The 14,634-nt window shown below is 34.2% G+C and overlaps 1 protein-coding gene across 1 annotated transcript in view; it reads right to left on the bottom strand.

Annotated features, from left to right (window-relative positions):
• Positions 1 to 5,813: 5,813 nt before the first annotated feature.
• Positions 5,814 to 14,634, bottom strand: part of LOC136840898 (valacyclovir hydrolase) — a 29,240-nt gene continuing 20,419 nt past the window's right edge. Inside the window, exons 4-6 of the mRNA XM_067107858.1 lie at positions 11,459 to 11,612; positions 7,443 to 7,698; positions 5,814 to 6,608 (exon numbers count right to left, since the gene is read on the bottom strand). Of these exons, the coding sequence (XP_066963959.1) occupies positions 6,512 to 6,608; positions 7,443 to 7,698; positions 11,459 to 11,612 (507 nt within the window). The 3' untranslated portion in view covers positions 5,814 to 6,511. The remainder of the gene's footprint in view (positions 6,609 to 7,442; positions 7,699 to 11,458; positions 11,613 to 14,634) is intronic.

Below are 14,634 nucleotides of genomic sequence, written 5' to 3'. Positions count from 1 at the left end.
ATAATTTAAATACTAAATTATTTATTTACATGCAATATTCTTTATCATTTATATGCTCTGTTATTGCCCACACATAGACATTATATTTTCCTCATCGTTACTTAATCCTAAAGCAGTGTTTAATACTATAAGTTAAACCTATCAAATGAGCAATACCCATATCATTATCATATCACCATACAGTATTTCTTGATAAGAGCAGCAGTAACTTTTCTATATTATTATAAATCAACAAGTTAACAAACTTGACAACAAAGTACAGTACAGTATAGTAATACAGAAACAAGTTACATTTTTTACCAGCAACATTTATTTGGTAGTTAATTGGCTCAATCTGTTCATGGTATAGTTGGATGGATCTCAGTTTTATATTTCTTCGCATAATGGTTTAGATGCTGTCACTAGACAACAATTTCTTTCAGTGCTTGCAATGCTGAGGAAACCGTTTCTTCTGCTACCTCCAGCATATAACAACACTCTCTCTAAAAAAGAAGTTCAAATTAACACCATACTCAGTTCCCTGTTGTTCTTTGTGCAAATATGTATGTATGTATACTGTATACATACATACATACACACATATACATATATATACCTGTGTATATATATACAGTATATAATATAATATATATATATATTATATATATATATATATATATATATATATATTATATATATATATAACTATATAACTCAAATATATTATATATATCAACACCATAACTGAAAACTCAAACCTTTGCTATCAACACCATTACCTACAATGCAGTAATATGAAGTCTGTTGGGCTCCTTTCGCATGTGGTCATCACTTCCAGTTTATTCTCTGGACATTTTGCTTATATTATTCATACTCACTATATATCTGTACCCTCTAGTTCTTCCTCAGTCTGTGATAAACAATCATATCTTAATAGGTAACTTGTATCCCTATTCATAGTCTTAACCTCGTGACCTCAGATTTCAAAGAACATACTCTGATTCCATTTGTTAAAATCTACACAATATGAAGAATGAAACTGAGATCACTCAGGTGTATAGTTGTGTGTGCTGAGGTTAGAAATGCAGCAGTGAAGATTATGACTATTTATCTACAAGTCTGAATCTGATCTATTCAATCTTGAGTGAAAGATCTCTCATGCCATGCATTGTAAAATTCAGTGTCTGGGACACATATCTTTGAGAAAAATTAGGTACACCTTAGATATTAAAAATAGTCCATGGTCGGGTTTGATCTTTTTCTGTATTTTTGAGCTTAAAATGAAATGTGGCTGCTTCTTTTGTAGCATTTGTGAAATCTTTCCTGATAATGCTTTGTGAATGGATTATTTTCACAACATTTTATATACTTTGTAATACTGTACTCTTTTAATTCATGCCATAGTTGATTATACAGTCAACTTGCTTCACATCATATGTATGTTGACTCTGTAATCAGTCCATTCAGTTTAATAAGTGTGTGTTTGTGTGCATGTTGATTTTGATGGATACATTCTATAGTAGAGGTTTTTGGTGTTTTCCCTACATTCAATATAGTACTGAGGCTGTACAAACTACATACAGTATTATCTTCTGACATTTTCAGTAAACAAAGATATTTAAAATGTTAACATACATGGTAGCAATTAAGTTTTTAAGTAAAAATTGGGTTAGCTGCACCTTGGTTTTTTTTGGAAAGAGAACGGTCTATGCGAATGCAACCAGCCAGTGTACAAGTTTTAGAAATAAAAGAAGTGAAGCCTTAGAGTTTTCTGTGCCTAAAAGACTGAATATACTAAAACACTAACTTCATTATAATGGGTACATGAGAACTGTACTAATTACTCTATACGGGAAAAACGTGGTCACTTACAAAAATAACAGATGAGATATTGGAAAGGTATGACCATTAAATATGAAGATTCATGGCCATAGCACGTTAAAGGATTTTACTGCTAATGAGCAAGTGGTTAGTGGTGAGCTGATGTTTATGATTAAATAATTTGATTAATTTTTCCTATTTTCTAATATGCTTAAAGGCTACAGACACTTGAGCAAAAATATTTACATTATATATTGTGGTGAAACTGGTTTATGCACAAAGCCCCCAATTATTATTATTATTCAGAAGATGAACCCTATTCATATGGAACAACCCCACAGGGGCAACTGACTTGAAATTCAACCTTCCAAAGAATATGGTGTTCATTAGGAAGTAAGAGAAGGTAAAGGGAAATACAGAAAGATGCTATCTCACTTATTAAAGAAAAAAATGAATTCAATTGAACCTTTGGAGTTCCAATTGCACGACATCCTCAGGGAGACTGTTCCACAGTCCAATGGTGTGAAGAATAAAGGACCTCTGGAACTGAGAAGTTCGACAATGAGGCATATTTACTGCATATTGGTGATGCTGTTCAGCAAACCTGGTTGGAAGAACTAGAAATTTAATGAAGTTACCAAACATAGGGAACTTGCTAGCGTAAACACATGTTCCTGCCCTATGCAGCTCACTTCTCCAAATTTTTAAAAATCTTAGAATTACACTCCAACATATGAAGTACAACCTGAAGCAGTAACTTGAAAAGGTAAACTGAGCAATTTTACTTCACAAAAGAAGCTTATTTATGAAAAACAAACCTAGGGGACAAAATTGGTATACCAAAAGAACTCTTCTTTGATGTTTAGAGTCTAAGTGAACTTTTAATACTAGTTGGTATTGGAATTAACTACTACCAGTTACAGAGTTACAATTATAATCTTATTTATCAATTAAGAGATGGAGCATGACTAAAATCAGGTATAGATAACCCTTTAACGAAATCTAATACTAATTATTTTATTCAAGAGCAAAACTTGAATCAAACAAAAATCAGAACACCTTTAAGATCAGTTGGGACTCAAAACCCGGTGTACATAAACTTTTTATGAGACTTCATACTAATCATTTCATTAATGGGAAAATCATAGTTAACCCTATTTAAATGGCAATCAGAAACTAGTTAGAGTGGAGTTTGTCTTATTTTTCATCAGATGATGGGTGCAATTAAAACAAGTGAATTGAAGCCAGGGAGATCATGGGCTAATGACCCAGCAATGTCTACAGATTACATTTGTTTGTTTACTTTTTGCTTGTGCACTGCCTCCTCCAATCAAGATACTTTTGATAAAACAGAAAATACATGTGACTAATTTGGGGAAGGCTATGAGCTATTTATAACAAGCCAAAGCCACACAAGATAAAGTAACCATATTGTATCTGGTCAAATGCCTGAATATTTGCTGGAGAACTTCATGGAATAGAAAAAATACTGGACAGGTTTAAGCGCTTGAATAAAAGGAAATGAACAACCTGGAAAAAAAGTTGGGAAAAAGACAATTACATGGAGAACAAATATAATTTTACTTTTGTCTACTTTTTAAGTCTTAGATATGTTGAGTCATCTAGAAGGAAGAATAAAGAGAATGAAAAAGTGGAACCTGCGACAAAAATCTAATAAAAACTGCAAGAAATGCATTACCATCGGATACAAAAAAGTTTGCAGCTTTCAGTACATGTAACAAGACCCCAACACAAAAAGTTTTTCAATTTCTGTTAAAATTTTAACTATCAAGGAAAGACATATAGTCAAAAAGAACATTTTATTTACCATCAGTGCTGAGATAAACTACTTAAGAATATGAAGTCATTGTTCTCCCATGCAGGAAAAAAATACTTTAAAACCAGAGTTCTGCTCAAAATTGGTACTTCTAGTCCCAGGAATCAGTAGTTTGTCTTCAAAAATAATGATCAACTTATTTATATCAAAACAATTTTTCTACAAACAAACATTTTAGATAAACACATTAATCATTCATAGCCTTACTCAATACAAAAGAAACCCCACTGCACTGTTACCAGTTGACTCCATGGGACTACAACAGGATGCTCCACTTATTCCTCTGCGCTATCTTCCACCTAAAAAGTGAAAGGAAAGGAAGAGGGCACTCATAATTAAGATTAATGGGTTTGTATAAAAATGTACGTTATTGTAAAATCTTATTTGTTATTATGAACCAATTATTCTTACACAGCTTCAATCTGAAGGGCGGACAAAGCAGAAAGGGCTTAAAGCAGAAAGGCAAGAAGTCCAGTCCATGACACCCAATAGAGTCGGCGACAATCCTCAAAAGCACAGGGCTTATGTAAGTAATGGATTTGTAATGGAGGATACAAAGGCCAGGTATAAATGGCGGCAATCTAAAAAACAGTTCATGTGTACCAGATTATGAGGGCTGAAGTCATGAAGAGGATGATGATTCCTCCCAACTGTAAGTACATGGCCTGCCACACCAATGGATCTCAGTAAATAATGATAAGGAATTTTTAAGTACAGTAAACCCCCTGTATTAGCGGGGATGCATACCGCAACGCCCTCGTGAATAGCTAAAATCCACGAATACTTAAAACTCCTCTAAAAACACTTAGAACTGCCTATTTTGACAGTTTAAACACCAGAAAAACCCTCCAAAAATGCTTATACCTGATTATTTTAATAGTTTTTTCACAAAAAGTGCATTTAGTCATAAAAATGATAAGAAATTACAGTAATAAGTGAAAATTTCTCAGTGAAAAATACAGTACCGCGAATGGGCGAATTTTTCGTGAATACTGGATAGATATGTTCCTCGGAGAAATCCGCGAATACGTGAGTCCGCGAATCTTGAGAATGCGAATATGGGGGTTTACTGTAAAACCATGTGGGTAAAATCTAGCAAAAATATTCAGACACCATCACGTACCTGCCTCAAGTATGGTCATCCTTCAAAGACAAGGAGGAGAAGACTCGAACATCATGAGCCTTGATCCTAAGCAGTGAAAGGTCCTCTTGAGAAACTTTCACATAAGTCAGTGAAATTAATCGCTGCAGCCAGTATGAAATATAATTCCTAGAAACACAATGTTGATGACTCCTTTGCAGGAACAAACTTAAGGCCTAAAGGATTTATAGGCAGTCCCCAGGTTACGTTGGGGGTTCCATTCCTGAAGGACGATGTAAGTTGGAAAACGACCTAAGCTGGAACACCGTATTAAAAAATTGCTAAAAATGAGAAATAAAGTGATGAAAGTCTTACTTTTAATCCTTTGGTTGTCTTGAAAGCATCCCAACTGATTTACCTTGCTTCTGGTAAGGTGTGCATCCATGATCTTGTAGAATTTCTTCCAAAAATGTACAAATATTCTTCCATCGCTTACAGCGCGCAGTAAGACTGAAATGCCGTAACCTCAGAACATCTGCTGTAACCCGGAACAGATTTTTTTATGAATATATTTGAAAAGCGTAGCAAGCTCAGAACAATGTAAGCAGAGGTCGATGTAACTCAGGAACTGCCTGTACTTTGATAGAGACACAACTTGAGGGCTCTCACATGACACAAAAGACTATCATCAGAAGATACACGCAAACCAGGGATAATAATAAAACTGAAGAACTAGCTCTTCTTGCTAGACTGAGTCTTGGCTACCAACTCTGGGGTAAATGATACCAACTTAGTTCTAATGGTTACTTCTATACTGTTTGCAACAGCTGGACCAAGTAGCTTGTGCAACAAATGCTAGGCTTTAATCTTGGGGTAATCTAACATTTATGTTTCCACAGTCTGGGCTGCAATGATAAGGTCTAGTGAAGTTTTTTGTGTCAGTAAACACCCAAATGACATTCATCACTTCCTTTTGGACACATCCATAGTACAGTATTCCCCATCTACTCATGCCTGAATATCTACATGCACCAATAGCGTATGAATTAATTCATACAGTACAGTATTACTGTACAAAGTTAATAACAACACATATCATATGAAATACTTTTATTGTACCAAATTTGAGCATAAGTGTTTCCACTTCCAGAAGCACCTAATTGAACACATGAAGTAATCTGCCAGATGATACTGGGTCAACATCACACACCAAGTATGAAAAAACCATCTCAAACTTAAAATAAATATCTTTGTATTTCAAAAACATTTTTCAATATGGAGAGCAAAATGACACAATACCAAGTTACATGTATACAAAATTTAGTATATTCTAACGACCAGTCATTACGGATAGTGTTTCACTTTACATGCTATATTTCAGTATTGTGTGCCTAATTGTTATGGTATAAAACCAATTACATAATGCTAGAAACCTTACTACTGCAACATGTTTTAAACACCATAATATCATATTCAAAATACACAATATATACAGTAGTAAAATAACCATTCTTGAAACTTACATAAACAGTTTTCTAATTGTTTGTCATTTTATAATTAAAATTAAAAAGGATTCTAGTTATACTAGTATAATTCCTTTCAGACATAGAACATTTAGTAAAAAGTAAGTACTGCACTGAGAAACATACACTTTAGTCCTATAAATCACTGGCTAATTTATTTCAACCTTTACAGCTATACCTCACAAAAATAAAGCTATTAACAAAAGTCGATTTCTTAAACAAAATCACATCTGTCAAGATGCATTCATTATATGGCAAATTTCAAAGTACTCACTCATCCTCAAGGAGAAATTCCATCACCATGGCATTAAACTCATCAGCATACCTCAGGTGAAGATTGTGTTTCCCTTCTTCCATAACAATTAACCTGTCAAAATTTATCTTGTTGAGGATGATACAAAGAATATCTAGAGGTAATCTGTACTTTAATTCTGTACTGTATTTTGAAGACTGTCTCCTAAAGTTAAAGGTTGCTTTTATTTAACATCAAAACTCATATTTCTTCTATCACTGCCCAGAATGTTATGATTGGGCAGAGTTCTTGGGGCACAAGCAATTTGGTAAAGCCCTTTGGGAGCCACCTAATTTGATGCCACACTTTTGGATAGCAACCACTTGGGTGTGAGACAACACATATCAGAAGTCTATAGTTATTCTTGGGAAATTCAAGAGACCAAATGAATAACTAATCAGTTACTCAAACACTCCATTTTAGTGTACTACCTAAAGCTTCAAGACCATGGCCCCCACCCCAAACACATGGACTGTATTAAGAGGAACTGATAAAAATCCACATAATAAAAGTACAAATGTACTGATATAAAGGATTGATAAAATTCCTTAGTGCCAATATTTATTTATTATAAAAATCAATAAATTAAAGTCTTCAGCATTTTTTTTAACGTAGAGAAAAATGAAACAGATTTCTTGCTGCTTTAATAACAGAATTGGAACATATGGGCATATACCAAAGAGCTTCCACAGGCTTAAACATTGCCATTAAACCTTACAGCCATCACAAGAAACCACTATCTTATCACAAAGCCCTTATATGAAACAGAATACATGATCACAAAAAAGTAACTAGTTACTGTACTTAGTTAATGAATCACAAAAAACATCTAAAAGACTTTAAAATAGGGAGTCTGGCTTTCAGTGAAGGTTTAGCGATAAGAACAGACATAAAACTCAATTTACTCACCGTGAGTCTGCAATATTCTCATGAATATAATCTGCATGATCTTGCCCTACCATTGGATCTTTGGCACCATGTATAATCAAGGTAGGACAAGTAATCTTGGAAAGGTCACTTTTGCAAAGGTCTCCTCCCTTCTCCTTGTAAATAGCGGTGAAAGCATCTACCCATCCTTCCCAAGCTGCCTTGAAGTACTCCTTACCATATGTGGCTTCAAGAGGAGCTCTCATACGAGGTGACCACTTTTCAATGTCACGAATGGCTGGAAATGACATGAATGATAAATTAGTCAAGAGCATGCAAGTCATTAGAAACAATTAACTTGCAGTACAGTTACAGAGCAATGCACAGAAACCTAGCAATATACAGTACTGGTACAATATAAACTACAACACACTCAAGTATTAAATTCTTTATTATAATAAAAAATGTAATAAGGTATCCTTAAATTAGTTTGCATTTGTACTAAATCAGCTTACATCCAAAAGAATGCAGCTTATATTACTGTAATAATCTTTCTTGTCTGCATATCTAAACTGAATCATTTAAAACTTAGTGGCAAGGATCAACACTAAGAAAAACATCTCATTTTACATAAAAAAAGTCTACTTGATTACTTAGTTATCACAATCATGACAAATGGTTCTTACATACAGTAACTGTATTATTTTTGTAAAGTAGTTTAACATTTATTTAACACTTGTACTCATAATGCATCTGCAAAGGATTTGCCCTTGAATGAAAGGCGAAAACAAAAAAATATTACAGTTAAGTGAAAGGGACCAAGAGGGACAGGTGAAAATGTAAGGGCAGAAAATAAGGTACCGGGTTTGAAAAAAACATTGCAAAGAGCATTTAGTTCCACTGTAGTGTATCATGCAAGTAACCCCATGGAAAATACCCCTTACACGACTTCTGCAAAGGTACCTTAATAATACAGAAGGCTTAGAGAACATTTTACACTATTCTTGATAAAAGTGACAAGATATCTTCTTATGTCATAATGGTCTGGCTAAGCCTTGTTACAGCAACAAATGCAAATACCTGTATTTATTATTATTATTACTATTATTATTATTATTATTATTATTATTATTATTATTATTATTATTTGGCATGAGTACAGTAAAAATTGATTTAGAATCAACGGAAAAAACTCTTAACTTCTTAATTAAGCTTTCAAAAAACATAACATTACTATACACGAGAAAGAATAAAAAATTAGTAGATAAGCAAAAACAAAAACAAAAAGTCATGAAAGTTAAGGAAAAGGTGCAAGATATTTTAAGCAGCATAACAGTCTCCCTAAGCTTAGCGCAACAAAATCTATAATACAGACAGAGAAACTGTTAAAAAAAAGAGCATAAAATACCAAAAGTTTTTTCAGTACTAAAAATAAAAGATCCAAAGTTTTGCAATAAGGAAAATAAATTGCAAAGTTTTGCAAAAAAGAGAATAAATAAGAAAATAAACTACCACTGATACTGAATACAGTGACAGCATGGCACCTCAGCAAATTATGGATGCCCATACTCTGCAAAATATGTAGCACAAATGCACTCACACTAAAGGTCATAAAAGGTTCTGACAGTGACAATAACCATAACTGCCACTGAAATAAAACTTTGAAATAAAGACAATGGATGATATAACATGATAGTCTGTAATAGTAAAAACAGATTTAATGTATAATAACCATAATCAGTAAAAATATATGGAAGCTATCTATGTTCACAGTGAACCAATTGTTAAAAAGAGAAAAAGATTAATATCTAAATCTTTATTAGCATAACCATGCAGAGAAAACATTGTCTGAGATTAGCAATGTAATTTAGTTTTTTTCCAATCCAGTACTTCTAAATCTTTAGTTTCTGTAGTATTGCTGTACTTTATGAAATATATACCCACCATCTAAACACATTTTCTTAAGTTCGTTTTGATTCTGTGCTTTTGTATGCAATTGGCTGTTTATATGCTAAAAATGCAAAATAACCCATTCTCCCAGCATGACATCAAACCAAGAATGTAAAAAAATAAAACAGTAATATGGTGTATTATAAGAAAGACACATTTCACCTAATCATGTGCTGGAAACTGATTCTAAATTCACTTCTCACTCAATCACATGGTTAGGTTCCAGAACAGACTGTTAGCCTAAGATAAAACTGACTGCATTTGATATACAGTACTGTACTGTACTGTATATGGTATCCTAAGAATAAATTAGAAAATTTATTTAAGATTGCTCTTCGGTGCCAAATTTCTTTTATCTTTTATGATTTAGAATATCCAAATACCAATTTATACAATCTACAGTACTGTAAAGATACAGCTGATATCTGGTAGTCGCGGGGGATACGTACCACTACTCCCACAAATAGCTAAAATCAGCGAATACTTGACACCCCTCTAAAAATGCTTATACTGTAACTGCCTATCTTGATGCTTCAAAACACCAAATAAAAATCCTCTAAAAATGTTTATACCTGAATATTTTAATAGTTTTATCACAAAAAATGCATTTAGTCAAGAAAATGAAATGAAAATAAAGTAATTTGTGAATATTTCTCTATGAAAAATTCAGCGAATAGGCGAATAATGTGTATATATGTTCTCCACAGAAACCCATGAATAGGCGAAGCCACGAATCTGGAACCGTAAATAGGCGGGGTCCACTGTATAGAGATTTTTAAACAGGAATTCATGGCATTCAGGTCTGAGCTAACCTAGGAAAGCCTTATCAAATATTTGAGTGCTATGCTTTCCATTTAAGGAATTCTTAACTAAATGGTTTTATTGCATCTATGTGGAAAGCTTTCTTACATGGTATCATAACTGGTAATCCAAAAATGTACACTGTGATACATGTACTACAAATACAGAAATAGAAAGGAAATCATGCACAAAAATTTCACTCATTTGTAACATAATAATTTCACCCATTTGTTTATAGTTTTCATGTGGTTTCTTTCTTGTTATAAAACATTTGTGTGTGTGTGTGTGTGTGTGTGAGAGAGAGAGAGAGAGAGAGAGAGAGAGAGAGAGAGAGAGAGAGAGAGAGAGAGAGAGAGAGAGAGAGATTTTAGCCCAGATATACAGAGGATCTAAAAAAATAAAGGTACATGCTTTACATTTTTTTCTGTAATGGTTTTAATTTGTACATTTATCTGTATGAATGGCAATAAGTAAGGGAGAAGCTGCAGTATGTTAGAATTTCAGGCATGATGAAAGGCACTTTTAATGTAAATTCAGCAAATTTATAAAAAAAAAAAAAAACACAGGTGCATTTACCAACTTAGACTCGTCATGAGTTCACTTTCTGACATCATCTAACTAAAAATACAGTTACATTCACATACTCAGAATCATCATGAGTTCATATTCTGACATCATCTATCTGTAGACACAATGCACGAACAATTTGTAACAGATGAAACCCTCAACCTTTTTGCATGTTTTATTCCAGTTTAAAGTTAGAGGATCTATTCAAATCACGAGTTTGCAATTGACTCCCTTTCATATACAGTATTCCCATATATTGTACTACAGTATAGTATGCTTGAATTGACACTTATCTAAAAGTGTTGAGCTTACTATCTAAGAACAGCAGCCACTTTAATTTGTATTTATAGAGAGCAAATAACAGCAACATGAGCTGCAACTACCATAAAATCTTATTTTCATGGTCAACAGTCATGATGCTGCTCAAAACAGCACAGGTCCCATAAGACTACCCAGTGCAACACATGACATGACAGGTCTAGGGTTTCTTGAAAAACTATCAGTGATAACTCTTCACTCAAGATTATTTTGAATACATAATTGGAAACTATTCAAGCCCACAGATATGAAACAAGATAAAAAAATTTGCCACATTCCAATGCAGTCAAGAACACGAGGTACACTGCTTGCTCTCATGTATTAAAGTCTCCTCACTAATGCATGAAAATAAAGTACCTTTGGACATCACAAAGCGGAAAATTAGTATTAAATATAGAGAAAATAAAAAGAAATCCAGCTACCTTCATACATTTTCAAATCTCCCTCATGTATATATGCATTAGCGCCCCATATAACCATTTTCTCCACGTTTTCTGGATAGGCTGCAGCAATCATCATTGCAGTTATACCACCATCACTCCAGCCCAGCAAGGAATATTTAGAGTACCCTAAATTCTGGAGGTACAAATTCAGTAAATTAAGAAATGTTGCAGCTCCTTTGAAAATGTAGTTCCTCTAAAATCACATCCAAGAATGTAAAAGTTAAAGTTCCTGATCATATAAAAATGAAAATCAAAGACCATAAAATATCAACACTAGGAAGATTATTCTTCAAGGCTTCTAATGAAATATGAGAAGTATGGGGCTGCAAAAATGAGGCTTTTGAAAATTAATCAAAATATCAACTAAACTACTTAAAATGAACTACTGCTCTATGATTATCCTTTCTTAAAAAAAGTAAACTAAACAAAAATATTAACAGATCAAGATGAAGTCATGGTGTTGCTAAAAAAAAAGGGAATGATTCAGCACTGAACAACATTTCAGAATAAACTCATATCAGGCACATGTATATTACTATAAGGCAAAGTAAGTTTTTAGTAGTTTTTATTGTAGAGATATATTGAATGCCAGCTTTATTTTTCATGTATCAATTTTCAAAAGTACATATAGTAATGTACATACTGGGTACACATTCCCCTCTACTGTGTCAAAATCTACATATATTTTCTCTGGTAGCATTATAAGATTTCAAAAAGTACTGATTTACTTGTTGATGTATTATTCTTCACTTACTTCAACATGTGTTAAAATAAACTTGAGCAAATACAAAATATCTACCATTAAAACAGTTCCAATTTGCTTAAATATGTGCATTTCTATTTTACCCTAATGGCTCAAATAACTGTGAAGGAAAAGAGTATAGCCAGAAGAGGGTGGGAAGAAGATAAACTACCAAACAAGAGAGGAGTATAGACAGACAAAGAGGGAAACAAAGAGAGTGGTAGCAATTGCAAAGGGAGAAACCAAGAGAGAGTGGTATGAGATGATGGGAACACCAGAGGAAGAAAAGAGAATCTACAGAATTGCAGAAATGAGAAGAAAAGAAGGCAGGATGAGGAGAGGTAGGAATTATTAAAGATGAAAATGGAAATATCTTAATAGAGGAGGAAGAGGTCAAGAGAAGATGGAAAGAATGTTTCACAACTACAAAGCACTGAGAATGAGTCTGAAGAGCTGGAAAATGTTCCTTCAGTAGAAGGACCAATAGCAAACATCAGAGAGATTTAAGTCAAGAATGCTATAAAGAAAGGAAAAGTAAATAAAGCTGCAGGAAAGTCAGAGGTAACAATAGAAATGAGTACAACATTGGGAAATCTAGGCAAAGAGAGGGTGCACACACAGTATTATAAAAGATCCAGGATGTAGAGGAAATGCCAAGGGACTGGAACGATAGTTGGATGATTAAAATGTAAAAACAAAAAGGAGACGCAGTAAACTGTGGGAACTACAGAGGAATAAAGCTTTTGGAGCAAGTAATCAAGATACTAGAAAGAATAGTAGAAGGAAGGTTGAGAGAAGGTTGAGCAGCAGTTTGGGTTTATGAAAGGAAAGAGAACAGTGGATGCTATTTTTATAGTAAGACAAGTCCAAGAGAAGTATTAGAAGGAAACAGGAGGAAACAGGAAAGTTTACATGTGTTTTGTGGATTTTATAAAGGCGTATGACAGGGTACCAAGAAGAGTAGTTTACTGGTGTTTGAGAAAGAGATGAGTACCAGGGAAGTTGGTAAGGTTAGTGAATATGATGTCTGAGGGGGCAAGAACCAGCGTACAGAAAAAATATGGGGAGACTGAGGCATTCCTCGTGGAGGTTGGCCTCCATCAGGGATCAGCTCTGATTCCATTCTTGTTCCTCATCATTATAGACACACTGACATCAGAAGTAATGAACAACGAAGAACTGTGGGAACTGATGTTTGCTGATGATTTAGCCATTATAGCAGACACAGAAGAAGAATTGCAAGAAAGGTTTTTAGCATGGAAAGGAGCCCTAGAAAAGAAAGGATTGAAAGTGAACATTGGAAAGACAGAGCTAATGATTAGTAGTAAAGAAGACATGAAGAAGTAAAGATTCAGAGGGAAGATGGTACAGTGCTAAAACAGAGCAATGAGTTTAGCTACTCGGGATCAAAAATAACAGAGGAGGGAGATACTGAGAAAGCAGTGAGACAGAATGAAAGAAGCATGGCAAAAATGGAGAGAAGTAGCTGGAGTTGTTTCAGACAAAAAATGCCATTAAGGCTCAAAATGAAGGTTTATATAAGACAGTTATCAGGCCCGTATCATTGTATGGAGCAGAAACTTGGCACTTAAGAGGAAAGAGGAGGGACTGTTGGAAAGAACCATGAGATGGATTGCTGGAATATCACTACTGGAAAGGAGTGATATTCCAGGAGGGAGAGTCAAGATATAAGAAGAATGTGTGGCAATGTAATGTAAAAGAGAAGGCTAGGGAAGCTCATTTGAGATACTATGGACACGTAATAAGAAGAGAGGAGGTGGTACCAATCAAGAGAGCTAAGAACATGCCAGTGATGGGGGGGAGGAGGAGTGTGGGGTGTCAGCAGATCAGATGGACAGATGTGGTGAGGAGGGATATGGGTGAGGTGGGACTAGGGGGAGGAGGATGCAAGGAATAGAAATAGACAGAGAAAGCAGACTCAAGCAGCCAACCCTGCTATACAGGGGGACTAACAAGGTTGAAAGAAGAGGATTTTACTTTTGTGAGAGAAACTGAAAAAGAAAAAAAGCAAATACTGTACAGTTGCCTCATTCATGTATAAATTCAGCGCAAGAAGTTCCAGTTACCTGCAACTGGAGAATACCAAGAATTGAAATACCTGTGAGAAAATATAGACATTCCCAGTGTCTGATTTGGAACTTTGCAAGCAACTCCCATCTTGGTCAGTAACTCAAATGATTCACCTCAGGACTGTTACTAAACCACTTATTCACACTGTAGAAGACCAAGCATAAACATCTGAATTCATGATCACTCACTTGATCACTTTTTTGTTTTGTCAAAAGTTTAGTTAATATGACACCAGAGCACAAAAAGTATGGATGATGGCAATTCTGCATGGCAAAAAGAAAGTACAAATACAATACATACTGTACACATAATGCAGTATTCT

This window comes from Macrobrachium rosenbergii, chromosome 8 (genome assembly GCF_040412425.1).
Source record: "Macrobrachium rosenbergii isolate ZJJX-2024 chromosome 8, ASM4041242v1, whole genome shotgun sequence".
Taxonomy (NCBI): Eukaryota; Metazoa; Arthropoda; class Malacostraca; order Decapoda; family Palaemonidae; genus Macrobrachium; species Macrobrachium rosenbergii.
Note: the sequence above shows the minus strand (reverse complement) of the source record. Positions and strands in the feature narration are given on the sequence as shown.